The sequence below is a fragment of the Heterocephalus glaber genome, unplaced genomic scaffold, assembly GCF_053883595.1.
Source record: "Heterocephalus glaber isolate CG9 unplaced genomic scaffold, H.glaber_assembly_v1.0 deba00001606, whole genome shotgun sequence".
In the NCBI taxonomy this organism is placed as follows: Eukaryota; Metazoa; Chordata; class Mammalia; order Rodentia; family Bathyergidae; genus Heterocephalus; species Heterocephalus glaber.
In genome coordinates, this window is record NW_028258377.1 from 29751552 (window position 1) to 29769628 (window position 18077).

At 37.2% G+C, this 18077-nt stretch overlaps 1 protein-coding gene across 12 annotated transcripts in view; it reads left to right on the plus strand.

The window, feature by feature from the left end:
- The window catches only part of Ebf1 (EBF transcription factor 1), a 405540-nt gene that overhangs the window by 34349 nt on the left and 353114 nt on the right, over window positions 1-18077 (plus strand). For all 12 annotated transcript variants that reach the window (XM_021240444.2, XM_087194903.1, XM_021240448.2 and 9 more), the window contains one exon: window positions 3628-3696. In XM_021240444.2, coding sequence (XP_021096103.1) covers window positions 3628-3696 — 69 coding nt within the window. The remainder of the gene's footprint in view (window positions 1-3627; window positions 3697-18077) is intronic.

Here is an 18077-nt window from a genome sequence, read left to right on the forward strand (position 1 = left end):
ATTGTCATCTCTTCTGGTTGTATGGTTCCCTTTACAAGGATGTAATCTCCTTCTTTGTCTCTCTTAATCAGTGTTGATTTGAAATCCACTTGATCTGCAAAGAGGATAGTTACTCCTGCTTTGTTTTGGGTTCCTGTCACATGGAGTATTGTTTTCCACCCTTTAACTTTCAGTCTGTGAGCTTCTTTTTGAATTAAGTGTGTTTCTTGTATGCACCAAATTGTTGGATCTTGCTTCTTGATCCATTCTGCCAGTCTATTTCTTTTGATTGGTGAGTTGAGACCATTAACGTTGATGGTTATAACTGATATGTATTGACTTATCATTGTCATTACTTTTTCTTTTTGTTGGATTCTCCCCCTTTGCATTTAATTTCTTGTCGTGCCGGATGGATTCATTCTGCTGGGCTTTCTGGGATTGTGATCTTTTTTGTCTTTTCCTAGGATATTGTCTAAAATTTTTTGGAGTGCTGGTTTGGTATTCATGAAGTTCCTAAGGTGCTCTTTGTCATGAAAGTATCTTATTTCTCCATCAATTTTGAAAGATAGTTTTGCAGGGTACATCAATCTGGGTTGGAGGCTGTTTTCCTTTAGGGCTTGGAATATGTCACTTCAAGCTCTTCTTGCCTTGAGGGTTTGCGCTGAGAAGTCTGATGTGATTCTAATGGGCTTTCCTTTGTATGTGATTTGTTTCTTTTCTCTCACTGCTTGTAGAACTTTGTTCTTCTTTTGGGTTTCTGGAATCTTAACTATTACATGCCTATGTATAGATTTTTTTTTGATCATGGCTAGTTGGAGTCCTATATCCCTCACTTACCTGTATGTCAAGTTCTTTTCTCCTGCTTGGGAAGTTTTCTACTGTCACTTCTGTGAACAGTTTTTTTATGTCGTGTGCACGCTCTCCTGTTTCTTCATTGACTCCGATCAGTCTTATATTATTCTTCTTTGCATCATGTAGCAGCTGCTGGGTTGATTTCTTGTGGTTCCTTACTATTTTAAAGAAATTTTTCTTTTCCTGGTCACTAATTGCAATCTTATCTTCTATATCTGAAATTCTGTCCTCTCATTGGCTCATTCTGCTGCATAAACTTTAAATGGAGTTTTTAATCTCCTGGAAATCTGTTTGCATCTGTTTTATGGATTCCACTTGTTTCCTGTGTTGGGATTCCATCATGTTCCTCAGATCCTCTATTTTTTAAATCTGTCTCCTCTCTAGATTTATTAATCATGTCTTGCACTATGGGCACAATCTCTGCTATTATCTGAGAAATTATTTCTGATTTCATTTTTCCCAGATCCTCTTTTATTGCCAGTTCAGGGAGTCCAGGTGGTTGAGTATCAGATGTTTGCATCTCGTTTCCCTTTGGGGTTGTTCTAGGTGATCTGGGAGTCTGGTTTTGAGACTTATTTAAATTTCTTCTCATTTCAACATGGGGAGGTACACAGGGGGCGATGTGTGCTGTCGGCGCTCACGCAGCTCACCTCCTTGTCACGCGGGGTGGTGGTACGGTGGCCTGGAAGGTTCATGTCCTTTGCACTGGGGACAGCTCTTCTCCTGGGCACTGGGGGCAGTGGTATGGCTGCCTGGAAGGTTCACCTCCTTTGTGCTGTGGGGAGCTCTGCTCCTTGGCACTGGGGCATGGGTTGCTTTTGATGACCGGCTTCATGTGCAGAGCACTGGGCAGTTTTGCTCAGATATGGAGAAGGAGATGGTTGCAGGAGATAAGCACAGCGAGCAGTAATGATGCTGCCCTTCATTGAGCTCTCAATAGGGCTAGCCATGGAACCCAGGCTTTATGTCCTTATTGTGTCGAATCTGAGCATTTAGATGTGGGTACTACCGTTACCCCAATTTACAAATGAGAAAACAAATATTGTGAGGTAGAGTACATTGCTAAAGGTGATACTGGTAGCTCTGTCTGGTCCCAGAGCAAGTGTTCTTAACCACTCTATTACTCAGGCAAGCCTGTGAAATGTAGGTGTAGGAGATTATGTTTACTTTTGAAACTATTTTTTTGTATGCATTCCAACAACTTATACTCCCTTGTCCCTTGTTTATTTATTTGTTTCTTAGAAATTTAAATAGTTTGTGCTTTTTGAAATGTTCTGGTAGACCCTGGCAGACCCAAAGCCCAGAGGAAATAGTTTCTTGTGAATAAGGAAGGGCATGCCTATCAGGTAGATGTGGTGGTTTTCTAGCTGGGGTGCTGATAATGGAAATACAATTTTTAACATTACCTTTTGAAGAACTAGCACCAAGTTTGGAAGCTGATTCTCCTTACAGAGATATAATTATGGTGAGAAAGGAGACTTCTCAATGTTATTGAAAGATTCCCTATGCAGGAATATATTTCTGGGTCCTGAAAATGCAACTCAATATTTGGTTCTTTTTAGCAGCTTTCTAAATTTAGCCTGTATGATTCACCAAGTCGTAAGCTTGTGTGTGTGTGGTGTGCATGTACACATATGTGTGTAAGAGGATGGAGGAAAGTGCTCTTTTTACTGGTGTGCATGATAAAGTCTAACCCTTGGATAACCTCTTCACCTTCTTGATTGATTAAATATATGCTTTCATAGTGTACCCCTGGGTGTAGACCAGCCAAGGGACATATTTATTATTTACAAATAACTCTCAGATGGATAGTTTTCTGTTTATTATGGGTACTTTTCAAAAACATGAATTTTTCTCCCTTTAAAAGCACCTCAGTTAAAAAAAATGCTGGCAGCCCTAAGGTCACAAATGGGTGGGATTTTGGTAGCAGGTACTTACTTTGCTCATAGCTGTTCTTTCTTTCTTTTTTTTTTTTTTGGTACTGGGGATCGAACTCGGGTCCTTGTGTTTGCGCAGCAGGTGGCGAAACCACTGAGTTAAATCCCCGGCCCTTTTTCTTTCTGTGACTTAATAAACAAGATCATGGCTGTGCTAACCATTGGATCCTTTGCCCATAATACTCTCAGAAAACTTGAGTAGCTCCCAGTGCTGATCTAAAAAGCCAGAGGACTGTGATGTGAACCTCCACTTTCTTTTACGTTATCGCTTCCTTGTCTTAATTACTGTGAAATCTTTATTCACATGAAGATAGTTTAAAAGCAAACATTTACCATGATAGGATTTTGAGGAGGTCTGTGGTTGAAGGCAATGCCACCCATAAAAGAGAAAGGAGAAGAAAAAGGAATCCATTTAATACAAAATAACTAGAGGGGGAGAAATCACTCAAACTTCATTATTGATGCGTTCCACAAAATTAGTGTGATCTTGTGGGAAGAATGTTTGAGCCACCCACAGCCCTGAATATTCTTATTGGGTAGATGTAATAATAATGTGCTTCACATTGAACTCTGCCGACAAAGCAGGCAGAGATGGAGAGACCCCATCGTAGGGCTGTCATTCCTGGCCCTGGGAGAACCCTTCTCTTCCCTCCCACTCTGAGCAGGGAGAGGCTAAGCCTGGCCATTAACCCATAGGTGACCCAAGTAGAATTTTCTGTCCCAGGGATCCGTTGATTGCCAGGTATAGCTTTGTGGTAATTCTAGCATTTGCAACCCAGCAATTTGAACCTTCTGTCTACTTAAATGATGATTTTACATTGTAATGGTTCTACTAAATCCTTTCGCTTTTGCTCCATAGCCGCTGTTGTGACAAGAAAAGCTGTGGCAACCGAAATGAGACTCCTTCAGATCCAGTGATAATTGACAGGTAGGGACCACTCTCCTTTTACTGGACTCTTATTCCTCATTGTAATGAAACACCTGCCTTGTGGCCAAAATTTGCCTGTTGGTCACGATTTATGCTGCGCCGACGGATTGTGATTCCTGGGAAAGCCATATGGAATTTTCTTTGGAAGCCTTTTTCTGGATTACTCCGGTTTTGTGTCTGACTCATGCTCCTAAAGGAATATTTTTTTCATTTCTGACTTTCTGTGGCTCAATCCTCACGCTGTGCCAGGAAGCTTCAGAAATAAAATAATAATAGTTTGTGATTTATGAAATGTGGTTGGGTGCTTATAAATATTTAACTTTTATTTGAAAAATGTTTGAATCATTATCACTTTTAGCTACAGTAGTTCTGTTGGATGTAATCCATCTACATTTTAAGGTTTTATTTATGCATAAAAGCAGTTTAAAGAGATCTGTGAACCAAGATTTTCTACTGTTATTTCCTGGGTTTGATTGCAGCTCAGACTGTATTGTAACTTGATTAATTTATCCTGCTTGTCTTAATTATTGTGTTTTTAAACAGATCCATATTACTAATCTGACATGACCAAGTAAATCACTATAGAACAATAAATCTGTTTTAGTTGTTCAGAGCAATTTTGAGTCAGTGTGTGCACACATTATGCAAAGTTGCATTCCAAATATTCATTTTACATTTTAATTGTTGAAATTCATTGTATAGAAACATGTATGATAAACCATTTGTTCCATAGCATTACTCATTGAGAGTTAAATGGCCTGGAAGCTTTATAGATATTGTCAATCGTCAGCTAGGAAAAGACCTAGATCCTCTACTAGCTGGAGAAAGTCTTGCAAATAAGACTGACTGATCTTCTCATTGAGGGAAGTCAACCAAACAAGTCTCTTTTGGGGTTTTGGTAATATTGATTTTTGACAAGAACAACAACACCCAAGGAAAAAAACCCCGCCTTTCAAATTATTCAACTGTTTTGGTCTTGATTTATCATTTTTTTCAGCTAAAGATACAAGCTGGTTACTTTGCTTCATCATATTCAATGTCAAAGATGATTGATTTTGACCTATGTTCTTCTTTATGCTTTAACCTAATATCGATTGCCAAGTAGTTTTATAAAAGTTATGTTTCCTTTGGATATTTTAATTAAATATCTCTCACTAATAGTCACCAAAATACACTTTTACTTGATAGCACTACAAATAAATTGATTCAAAGTTAAAAGATGGGAAAGTTTAATGCACAGTGACATTGTATGCTGCCTATAAAATTAGGATAGCATGTTTATCTGTGAGAGCAGATATGACATTCATGTAATTGCTTTTTCTGCAATGGAAGATAAGTCTTCAAGTGAGTAAGGTCAAAAATAAATATAACCTTTATGTTATTTGTTTCATTTAGATATACCTCTTCAAAATACCGTTTCTTATTTTAAGCTAGTTTTTTCTTATCCGTTTATTGAAAAGAACATATTCTGTTCAAGGGATCAGCCCAAATAGTCCCCAGAACTTTAAAACTATAAACATTTTGTTCTGCCACACAGTTCCTTTTGGTTTAAATGGTGACAAGAACCTTACTTTGCCACCCGCAATGAAAACACGTTTTTGCTTGTGAATGGGTTAAGCTTTTAAGTTCTTTGTTTGGTTTTAAGCCATGACTCTGATACAGAAGGTTGACAGGACTGTGGTTTGAATAACATTTGATTTTGACCTGTTCCTGTGGATTGCAATGGCATAAGGAACTTGACTCAGCAGCGCTGTAATTAGCCCAGTTCGTGTTTTTGAAACAGGATTGTGTTACCTGGATTGCATTAGTGGGGCTTCTATTGTTGCCGCCTTGCATCTGTCCCCGTAGGGTACTTAAAACCTTTTTCTTGGCTGTGGTAGTTCAAACAATTTAGGCAAAATAAGTATGCACTTTATGCGGTTGGTGGCTTTAGAGATATTACTCTTGACATTTATCCTTTTCTTCCTCCCTTTTGGTTGCACAAGTAGAAAACAGTGTGTAGCTAATTGTGGTCTCTTTGGATAGGAGTACTTTAAAAACGGCTGAAACGTAGTGCGCGTGCGCAAGTCCCAGCATCTGTTTACCTGCTGGTTGTCGCCACTGTCTCACATGAACTCTCTTTTCATGCAGTGTTACCAGTTCATATGCAAAACCCCATTTAGATTTTTATTTGCATCTGGGTGTTCAGAATTCAGTTGTCCTTCAGTCTGCCAAAAGTTTTAAAAACTCTAGTTCTGTCCATGCTGATACGTGAAACTTCTATTTTTATCAAGAAAAGAAAATAACAAGAAAAGAACTTACATAAGGAAGGGCAAAATAGAAAAGATTTTTCAATTTCATGAAATTGCTATAAAGGAAAAAAAGAAACGATGGCAGCCAAGTTTGAATTTCATAGTTTCTGATTTCTGATTGCATAATACCTGTTGTGTGCTTAGAGTTTGATTTGCTTTCAGATTTATGAATGCAAATCCCTGAATATTTCATAAAAACAGGCTACGGGGCCTGCATTCAGTAGTAATAGTGATTATTTTTACAAGATGCATGCAATTTGCAATTTGAGAGCTAAGAGTACAGTCTGTCTTGACCTTAGGGTTCAGCATAATGTTAACAGCCAGTCACCTTTTGGACATCAAGACAAGATGTCTTAGCTCCTGTTGCACATCCTTTGGAATCTGGAAGACCACTACTACGTTATCAGTCGAAAGACTTTCCACAGTGGTTATTCAGGAAAACTATTTATAGGATAGATAGACCAGGCTTTCTGGTGATACGACAATGATTGTATTAACAAGCTATTTCTGTGTCAAATGTTGGCCATTATCTGCTTCCAGTGATTGGGGAACATCGTCTTGACATATTCTACCAAAAGGTGGAATCAACAGATGCATACCATAACTTAGAAAATGAATTTCTACTTCCGTCTAGCAACATGCAACAGATTAAGAAAAGTATGACCCAAATTCTTTTTTACAATTATGACAATTTGTTGAGTTACTACAAAAATATTCACAGGAAAACTGCTATAAAACGTAGAAAGTGCATGTTTGGAGTTGACTCCTCAGTTACATTTCTGCTTTATGCCAATAAGCTTGATTAAGAATTATAAAACACAGGCTGTGCCCAATGATCCAGCTATTTGGGCTGTCCAGACATGGGGAAAAGTCAAATGTGTTATGTTTAATAGCTGATGACCAGGAACTAATAACAGCAAATTTCATTATCACTGAGGTAGAGGGCTGTGTGTGGTAATTATTGTTAAAGTAAAAAGCAAAAAATAACTTCTAGTTATTGAATTAAAGTGGAGATTGATTTAACATAGTCAGACACTAACTCCCATTTGAATTTAAAAGGTTTGCAATAAAATTCATATTTAGAAATTGAATAAATTGTAGTTTTATTACTACATTGGATATCCTTGTGTCCTAACCTTTTTCTTTGGAGTTATCTTAGTTCAATAAATAAAACCTCATTAAACTATTCCCATTTCAATGAGTTTATTAAATTTTGCAGGAGTAATTAGCATAAGCTGTGCTAATTTTTCTGGAAGACTAATGAGGGAAGTTCTTAATTAGGTTTACTTTGTAAGAATCAGAAAAGATGATAAGGACAAAAGCCACATAGGGTAGTCTGGACCGGGAACCCAGTTTTTCTGAGTTCATAAAAAGTCTTTCACATTCTATATGGAAACTTCTTTATAAATTCTTGAACTACATATATTGAGTGAGAACATTAATCTCTATCTAGTTAGTTAGAATTACCATCCTCATTTGATTTGGTTCATAAAACTTCATTTTTCTAAGCTATCTTTGATGACATGGATGAATACAAGTCTTTCAAAAACATTTCTTTCTCCAAATTGTATCATTGTTTTCCTTTTGCATAGAGTCCTAATGTTTTTGGCTACTGTATGTGGGGTAGGTAGAAGCTCAATATTTGCTTGTTTCTTCAATTTAGCATCAGTGTGATTGATGAAATAGATTACTAAGTAAGGGGGGACAAGAAGGGCCCAATTCTTCAGGTCCTTGTAGTATGATCTTTAGATGTTAACAAGTGTATTTTTCTTTTCCTGGATAGAATTAATAAAGGATGAAATTCCTTCCCAAAGTTTGTACTCCTAGCTTATGTGGATTTAGACTTAATTCTTTCAGGATATACTGTGGCTCAAGTAACCTACAAGCTTTGGGTTCCTCAAAGCCAATATTTAAAACATGTATTTTAAGGCCCATTATTAATATACCTCTAACAATTTGGAGTTTGCTTCTTATATTCACAGATTTGCCATATCTTTCTTTCCCACTTAGAAGAATTTCTGTATCTCTTTACAGCTATGGGATGTAGATCTTGACATGTGATATTAAAAGAAATACATGAATTTTATAATGTGAATATTCTAGTCTGTTTGGAATTACTTTAGGCTCTTAATAAGAGAGGTGCTCTTAATAAGAAAAATTGGAGAATTACAGAAGAGGAACCTATATTTGTATTTTCCAGAATTGTTGAAAAATCACTCACATGTAAGTCACTTTCATTTAGCAAATATGAATTAGATTTGTGTTATGATTATTATCTGAAATAGAATGTTCAGTAAGGAAAATATTAGAGTGCTCATTTTACCTGATGACTTTACATGTTGTACATCATTCCAACAGAAAACTTTAACCATGCTAGGATTGTTCAGGGAAAAAATTTTATTAAAAACTCATTGTAAGACGTAAACCTGCAGTGCTTAGATGTTTCAGAAAAGTGTCATGTTGTTTTATCACCAAGCTAGTTTTCTTGACTAAATTGATCTCAATGTATTTATTTAACATATATGCCTATCTGTACAACAGGAGAATGACAATAGTAAAACTTTAGACTTAGGATATATATGTGTATTTTTCTTTTATCATTGGGAGGGGGTAGAGTGGGATATAAATTCCTCTAAAAGCTTGAAGGCATTTCCTTCTGTTTTTTTATCATCAGTGGTAAATCCCAAAATTCATTAAAATATTTTTCTTTTTTGTTTTCCATAAAAATAAAATCCAACTAATATGAACCTAAAGACGTACTTTTATTAATGTTGCAAATAAGACTTTTAGTCAGAGTTTCACGACTTCATTTCATTAATCTTTCGACTCTTATTATTTTGGTCTTGCTCTAATTTTTAGAAGGCCCAACCACCAAACATAATCATTCTGCACAATACACAAACAACTGTCTGGGTCATGAAGAACCAGAGATGTAAATGCATTTCTCAAAGCTCTGTTAAACCTTTTTAAACTACCTGATTTCCTAACCTTGACTGCTCAGTTAAAATAAAAGGAAGAGGAATTTACTTTTAAAAATTTCCCCAGGCAGGATAATTGCTGTCCTTTTGGTTGCTTTGAGAGGTTTGCATTTTTCAAAAGTTGAAAGCCAGCATCAACACAGAACATGAATTTAAGGTTGTATATTACCCCTAGTGTGCTTAAACATTTGTTTTCTCATTGGTAATTCTTATGTGATTATTAGCAATGAGACTTATCTGAGCAAGTATCATTCTAAATTTTATCACATATCAGATAATGCCATTCTAAATATGAGATGAGCCTTGTACATTTGTGTGCAGTATGCTACTGTGATAAGAAAATAACTAATACAATAAGCTAATAGTCTATATTCCATTTGCTATCAGCTATTCTCAAATACACAGTCAGGATACATTAAAATGCATTTCAAATATGCTGACAATATATCATAATGCAAAGTACTTTTACATGGTATAATACTACTGCAGACACTGTATAATGAGTAACAGTGGTTTTCCTGTAATGGAAATAATGGCAGCGACTTCCAAGAAATGTTATTTAACGGAGCTTTAGAGAATCAGCAATATGTATGTATAACATGGCCTGAGTGTCCGCTCATGGTGTGGGTTTATGTCTTGTGTCATCATAACTTTGCCTTTGTAATAGTTCTGGAAAAATACACATAGAAAAGCAGTGCAAAGTCCCCTGTGTGTCATAGTAACAACTTGGCGCAATTTGTGATGCTAGCATATCAGTGTATTAAACATGCTTTTACTTTTCTAAAAGAAGTTGATTAAAATTGGGGCAAAAATATCCACAAGTACAGCTCTCTGTTAATAAGAATTCTCCTCATTTCCCCTACTATGAGGCCCCAGCCAAACCCTCTAGTAAAAAAAGATTGTAAAAACTCCATTCAGAGGTTCTGGCCTAAAGAGGTGGTACTTTGGTGATTTTAATTTGCAGTGATGTTATCTAAAATAGCCTGCCAATTCTTCCTTCTCATGCCTGCCCTGCCCTGTGCCTATCCTATTCCTCTCTTTACAAATTTTGTAACTATACACTGTCCAGGAAAATATAAAACTGACCCAATACTCCTATTGCAGCCATTGGAATATGGTGAACAGTACAGGTTTGTCTTTAGTTGCTTGCTGCCTTTAAAGGTGTGCGTAGATGAAGATAAATCTCCCTTGCAAACCATTTCTCCTGTTACAAGCCTTTGTCTGGAGCAAATGGTTTTAACATTACAGTACTTCATATAATAGAACTTTAATTGCCCTAATCCTGCTAAAGTGTGACACTGAGTGTGTGTGTATGTATGTGTATGTATATTTTGCATGGGGAAAGGAGAGGAGTAAAAAAAACAACCTATCATATTTTCCTTGAGGGGGGCACTCATGGTAAATGATGTAAACTTAAGCGATTCTTGTGAAAGACAAGCCATTGATGTTTCATCTTTACGTATGTATTCCACTTTCAGTGGGAACAGAATGGTCTTCAGTATGCTTTGGGAATTTTTATTTTTGAAGGTGAAGTGCTTGCCTCTAGTTCCAAACATGCCCCAAAGCCCTACTTATAATGACTTAACTAGACAATCTGGGAAATTATATAGCTCAGACCCACACAATAACCTCCAAAATGGCACACGGTAACTATACCGTCCTGCTAACTGTTTGAGGCACACTAGTATTGTAATATAATATAAAGTAATAATGTTAGCCAACACATCTTTAATAAGATATTGTTCGTGCCTTTGCCATATGCTACAGAGCTGCCTCTCACTCGGTGGACCTTTTGATTCCTCTCAATAAGATTATTTCAAATACTCTAATCCTGAATCATTGACATGAATACAAAAGCCTAGTGACATCTAATAGATGCCTCTTAGCTTTGCTTTTCCTCTTGTTCCTTCCCTTTTTCTTCTCTTTTTACCTGACAAAAAGCTTATGGACACTTGGGCTCTGTCTCTCAGTAGCAGCATGGGGGGCTCCTCATGAAATATAAAGGAGGAAAAAGGACTGACAGAGGCCCGATAAGCTATAGAGTGAAGGGCCATAGATTAAAAGTAAATGCCAGTAAATCCTACTCTGCACACTCACTTGTTCTTTTATTGTTTTCTTTAACACTTTCAGTGCTAGGATGGGGAAAAGTGAAAATAGTAATCAAAGTGCACATGGGCGTTTTTAATCTGGATATGATCACTGTACATATTTTATAGGACTTTGGCTAGATTCTTGATTTTTGATTCATTTAAAGGTGGCAGTGGTGGTGATTTTAAAAACATTGTGCTTTTCATCAGTATTAAGAATTCCTCAAGAACAGAACTTCTTTTTTGCTCATTTGCTGTTCAATTGACCAAATATTGATACTGTGCACGGAGCTGGGTAAGCGGGTGAGTAGAAAGAGGTTCTCTGATGGGTATGAGCACTGAGGGCTCAGGATGTGACATTTTTAAGGTTAAAATAACTTTTTCTTTTCTTTTTAAATCAATAATTGAAAACGATCAAAGCAAAGTGTTAGGATATCTTGTTTCATGTTATCAGCTGCTTCTGTTTCGCCTGGTTTCCTCTCTTAGGACAATGAATGTTCCTCTGGGGCTGGACAGTGTGCACTGACATAGACCCTAAGCTTCCCTGAGGCCTGACATTTTTAATGGTCAGAAGGTTGTTCTGTTCCCCACTTTTCCAAAGCCACCATGGTAGCTTAAAGCGCTCTCTCTCTTTTTAAAACTCTATTTGCAGACCCGATAACCACACTTCTTGTAATTTATTTATTATTGTTCAATGAGTAAACTATTGAGACCCTTTTAAAAATATGCTTCCCATTCATTAGTATTCTGATCTGTTAGCAATAACTTAACATTTTTTTTTAATACCTTGGATGCACTGTTGGGTGAAGTTCCCTCATAACATGGGAAGTTAATTTGAAGAGCTCTGGACCTGTCTCAGGTTCGGTTACTTGTATACACATTCTCATTACAAAGACAAAAAGGAAGATAAAAAGTGAGCAGTGTCTTTTATTTACTGGAAAGTTCTCTAGAAAAATGTTGGTTAAACATTCATGTGGTTATCTTTAAAGCTATTACCTACAGTGGCAAAACCCCACATTTTCCTGCACAATCTTGGTGTTTCTTAAAGCCAGATTCTAATCTTGGATGTGTGGCATACATCTCAGAATATCTTCAGAAATATTAAGTTCTTCTTTCTATGGCCATAGGACTGTGAGCATCCTATTCTGGTTGTCCACATACTGTCATAAAAACTAACATCCGATCCTGACTTATGAACACCTTAAAATGAAACGAACAGAATTTCTGACCACTGGGAATTTAATAGTTACTTATTTCTCCATGGCTCCTGCAAAGTTTTAGAGCATTTTATTTTTTTTTTTGCGCTACTGGGAATTGAACTTGGGTCCTTGTGCTTGCACAGCAGGCAGCGAAACCACTGAGCTAAATCCCTGGCCTCTAGAGCATTTTAAAATATAACATTTCAGAGAATTCTTTTCCTACAGATTCTGTTTGACAGATCTGCAAACTGAGGCATTTGCTATGTATCTTCTAGCCTAACCCCTCACCCACCCAGAAAAAAAAAGCACTAGTTGTAGTATTTCATGTCTCATTTATCTTACTTTTCTTGGTATCTACAATTAAATTTCTATGTCTTATTCTAAACTCATTTACCTATCTAGTTCTTTTAGTTGCTTCCACAGTTAACTTTTGGGATTAAGAAATGACAATAATATGACATATCAATTGTTTTACCTATTGCTGGAGCAATGTTTTGCATTCATGGGTCCTCATTTATTTTTGATAAATGAACTGCTTTTGTATTTATTTCATTGGGAAAAAACAGGTGCTAATCCAGAGAGAAGTCTGGAGAAAGATAGTATGATAGAAAAGTCATCGACCTTGAATTCTGTTGTCTGAGGGATCAAATCCCTCCACTGCTACTTAGGATCGGGTGCTCGGTTTTCCCATCTTCAAAATGGAAAGAACATGTCTCATCTTCAAAATGGGAAAAGTCCTTTCTCTCTCTCTTTCTCCCTTTCTCCCTCCCTGCCTCTCTTCCTTCCTTCCTTCCTTCCTTTCTTTTTTTTTTTTTTTGTATCAGGGATCGAACTCAGGACCTTGCTCTTGCCAGGTGGGCAGGGCATCACTGAGCTAAATCCCCAGCCTGGAAAAGTCATTTCTATTTTGAAGGATAGTGAGGATCAAAATAACTAGCACTGGACTTGGCATATATCAGGTGCTTAAAATCAGGTCGCTCTTGCAGTTTGAACATGATGTACACAATGTAGATTGCTATTAATGTGATCATTGCCGTGGAACTTTCTTATAAGCACACTTAGCTCACTGAAGTTAATCATGGTAGCTAAGTCTGCTTGGATGAGGAGTCACTCATTTTGTTTTTGTTTCCACAAGTACTTATTGAGCTTTTATTATATGCTATGCACTGTTTTCAGGATTGGCCAGATAAGCTGAAGAGTAAAAGGTCATAGATTAAAAATAAATGCTAGTAAATTCAGACATATCTCCAGATCCAGAGATATGTTTCCTGGCCTCATAGTACTTTCTCAGTGTCCCAGAGTTGGAAGAAAAAAAGGAATAATAATAAGTGTAAATGAAGAATATATTGCTTCAAAAATACACTATTTCAGACTGGGATCATGGTGTACAAAAAAGGTATCCTCAAGTTGAAGTGCCTGTTTGCTCAGAGCTGGTGGGATTGAACTTTGGCAAACTCCCTGAGCTCACTGCACTCCTCTGAGGCAGTCCCTATGTCATGGAAGACTGCAGGCTGTGGAGTCAGATTGCCTCTGATCAAACCCTAGCTCCACCAGTATAACTGCCCTAAGTCCCAGTTTTATCATCTATAAAATGGGGATAAGAGTAGTAGTTCCTCCTTTAGAGGGTGGTGGTGAAGACCAAGTAGGTAACATGTGGAGAATTCTTAGAACACTCCTGACACATAATACAGATTCAGTATGCTGTGATGGTTATTTTTAAAATAAAGGCTGGAGTGAAGAGAGCGCTAAAATCCTTTCCAGCTATGGCATCCTAATTTATGTTCCTTACTTATTGCTGTACCTAGTGAGGCAGATGAACTCTTTAGAAGGTAGTCTGTGTGCCTAAGAGGGCAGTGACTGGCTGGCGGCGGTGGTTGGTGCATATCCCCAGCACTTAGCCCAACACCTCGCCTGTGTGTAGTAGCTGCTTAGAGTATGTTTTTGTGAAATGAAAGTAAGAATTAAAGGAGCTAGAAATGCAGTTGTTGAATCTAATATTCTCAACTCTTTGCCTAGAGACAGGCTTGTTATAGCTACACAATAAAGTGCAATGGCATTGCCATTAAAGAATGATGAGAAACAGAAAATGTAAGATAAAATATTAAATTTGTTACACTTAAAAATGTTAATCTTCACACGATTACCATGCAAATCTCATAGCCTGTTTAATTGATCAAGTAAATCACGGAGCCGACAAGCAAGTGAAAAACCCTGCTGTTGACATTCTCACAAGCACATTTTCAAGAATGTGTTCTGTTAACTAGTATGTCTCTTACACATGCTAACAGACATTTAAAAAACACATGTATGTCGCATATTTAGCAAGGCAGCCTATTTCAGAGAGTTTGGGGGGAAATTAGATTTTTTTGTAGGGGCAATTCACTGATCTCCCATTGTTATGTCAAACATGATATCACTGTTGAGAGAACCCATGTTTAAGCAGAGCCTTTGTTTTAGGTAATTTTAGAAAACTTAAGTCATCATTTTATTTCTTTCAGGCAAATATAGTTTTGACAAGCCGCTCTGGTGGCTGAAGGGTTAATAAATCCCCCCCCCCAATCCTCCCAACCCCACCCCCAATCCCATCATGTGCCTGGTTGATTCTGAAAGACGGGGCTTGAAGTTGCCCACAGGGCATCCCTCTTCCCAGCCTTCTCCAAGGCCACCTGGGCAGACAGGAGCTTGCCTTCTGTCCTTAGGACACGAAATCCAATCAGGCGCCTGGTCTGCCAGTCTCTCTGACCTGTGAGCTGGGGAGAGGAGGAAAGCAGAGGCGCTCACACTGGATAAGATGCATCTTTGTGGCTTTAGGGGGCTCCTGTGTCTACTGGAGGAAGGAAGTTCTCCCTTATTTTCCAGATAAGGTGTCATTCATGAGAGCAATGTGCTGAACTAATCAGGTTAATTGAGAGGCCCTGAATGTCCACAATGAATCCATCTCTTCTTGCTGTTAAAGGCAGATAGTGCAGACAGACAGCTTACATGTATTTTTGTTTCTCCTCAAAGCTCATGAAATCTGTAGGCGGGCAGAGAACGTAGGCTTAGCCGAAAGTCACTCAGGCTATCTGAGCACAGATTCTTATTGTAGAACAGTGTAGCATTAAAAAATAAAATACAACGAAATAACGAGCTCTTCTTGAGGTGGAAAGATGGAGTGGCTCTGAGTGTCTGATACTGTCTTTGTTTTTTAATAGGTCAAAGACAAAAAAAAAATAATGTCCACATTTCAGATCAGCTAGAAAAGACCGTTCATTGGAGAATTCAGATAGATTCTTGCCTGGCTATTTTATATAAGATTGAAACTTTAAAAAAATCTCGCTGTGTGTGCTGTGTCTTCAGTGACAAGTAGTTTCTCTCACCACATTTTGATTCTTGGGCTTCCAAGTGGGACCCTGGGGGCTGTGGCTGGTCTAATCGCATCCCCGGCCTCCTCCTGGAGCAGCCTAGTGGAGGGGAAATGAAGCCAGTTCACCCGAATTCCATCCAGGCCGGGTTTCCTCCTCCCTCTTCTCCACTCAAATGATTTGTCATAGTTTAATTTTAAACACTATCATTGACTATTCTTTCTACCCCACCTCTTTCCTCCTTTTTCTTTTTTTTTTTTTTTCTTGGAAGTTCCAGGAATGACTTTAATTGTCTCCACAATCAAATTCTCGTTGCTGTCTCCGTGAAAGTGTGTAGTCATAGATTGCAGGGATTATTTTCTTTAGCACTTGGGGATAGAGAAACCGGTTGTTTCAAAATGAGAACCAGCTGGTTCCACAGAGCCCTCATTTAATGGGGAGCCACTTTATACACAAAGCCCTCACTCAGGTCAGTCATTACCACAAACCCCAAATCAGCAGTGTTTGGTCTATCACCCTTTATTAAACGTTGAGCGAGGAGTGATTTAGCCGATAGGATAATAGTAATAATTAAAAAAAAAAATCAACACATACCGCATCTTTAATTTTGCCTCAGCTAAACACTCAGGTCTGGAAGGAACATTTCTCAAACTTTAATTGTAGACCTAGTTTACCACGGCTTTCGTGGATGGCTGAGGGGTGTGTGTGCGTGCGTGTGTGTGTGTGTGTGTGTGTGTGTGTGTGTGTGGCTTTAACCCTCTCTAAATCTAGAAAATAAAATTAAGCTCATCTTTCAACATAATCTTTTGTCTGACAAGCGCAGTAGACAGATGAAAGGTAGAGAGCCAAGTTGTGGGTCCCATTAATAGAACCAATTGTAGGACAGAGATAACTGCTGTTATCAAACACCCTTTATGCCATCCTGTAAGCTAAGCATGAGGGTGATACACCATATATATTTTTTGCTGTCTTTCCAGCTTGTAGAAATTGGTTTGTTGTCATACTCTGTTAATCTCTAAAAGCACCAAATTCAATTTGAAATGAGAGTTCTTTCACTATTTGTACAAAATACTTTTGAAGCAGGCAAAGAAGGAAGAAAGGCATAAAAGACATATAAAACCACAGGCGATAGTTATAAGAATGATTTGTTTTTAGAACCCAGCTTGAATTTTTGTAAGATGAATGTGTTTTGGGGATGTACATTTATTAAATCAGAGGTTAAGGATTGAAAAAAGCTTGACACAGTCTAATTTAACCAAATTTAATCTTGCAAATGAGAGCAATTGCTTTGCGTTACTAATAAAAATATGTACCTTTAAAAACATCATGATGCACTCCTTTATGTGAACATTAACACAACAAAATAATTTGAAGAAACAGTAAAGATTTAGAAATTGATTCCCGTAGGGAGTTTGATCAATAAGGTGAGCACTGGTATATGCACTTTTAATTATTTTTATTTTTGGATTTCCAAATGAAACATGATTTGGGTAAAACCTAATGATTTTTTTTTATCAACTATTTTGGCTATATAGTATCTCTTTAGTTCAAACTATAATTATATATTTCCTATATCTGTCTTTTCAAAAAAAATTCTGTGGGTTTTTTAATATAAAAAACAAATAACTGTTATATTTCCAGTCACTCAAATTTGAACTGAATTTTACTTCCTGTTTCAAAGGTCAAGGCAGGCTGACCTCAACAGCAGTGTGGAGGCTGCTGAATTATTCATATCATTGACTTTGTGTCAGCTTCCACATTTGTGGAGAGGGATGTTTTATTCATTTATCTCATTTAGGGTTCTTCTCTGCACCTGTTTCTACCATTAAGTACCCTGTAATTTGCATTTGATGCTAATTTAGTTTCATATCAGCCTGGTCCCCCCTTGTTAATTTAATTTTCTAAGACCCTTTTCATTATAGTAGAACTGTTTTCCTCTTTAAAGCAAACATCTATACAAGTAATTGTATAAACTGCCTTTTAAATAATATCTTTTAGAAGATTCCATCGTTTAATTCCTTAATTCCTATAATTAGCCATGGTTTGATTAATGTTACAAAGGGTTAAATTAAAATGCAGAATTACTCAGATACATACTTGAATAATTTCTTATATACAGCAGTGTTAGCGTTGCAGTATTCTTCCTGATGATTCTCAAAACAGTGTATTTTAGCAGCAGTAATTTGCTTTATTTAGTATGCTGTTGAGTTTACTGATAGTAGTTTCTTTCAAATTACTGTGTTTTCAACATTACTTGTGAAACACTAATTTTTTTCTTTCATCAAATTGCTGATAGACAGTGGCTTAAAGATGTTCCTGCAACATTAACAATGACATACCCAAAATAATTTGGGCAAAATTAAGTCCAATTCCTTGATCTATCATGGAAGTTTGGTATAATGTATTTCAGGACACAGTGTTACATTGTACGTTTCTTCCTCTTCTAACCAAATCTTTTATTTTTGTCTGTGTGCATAGTTAG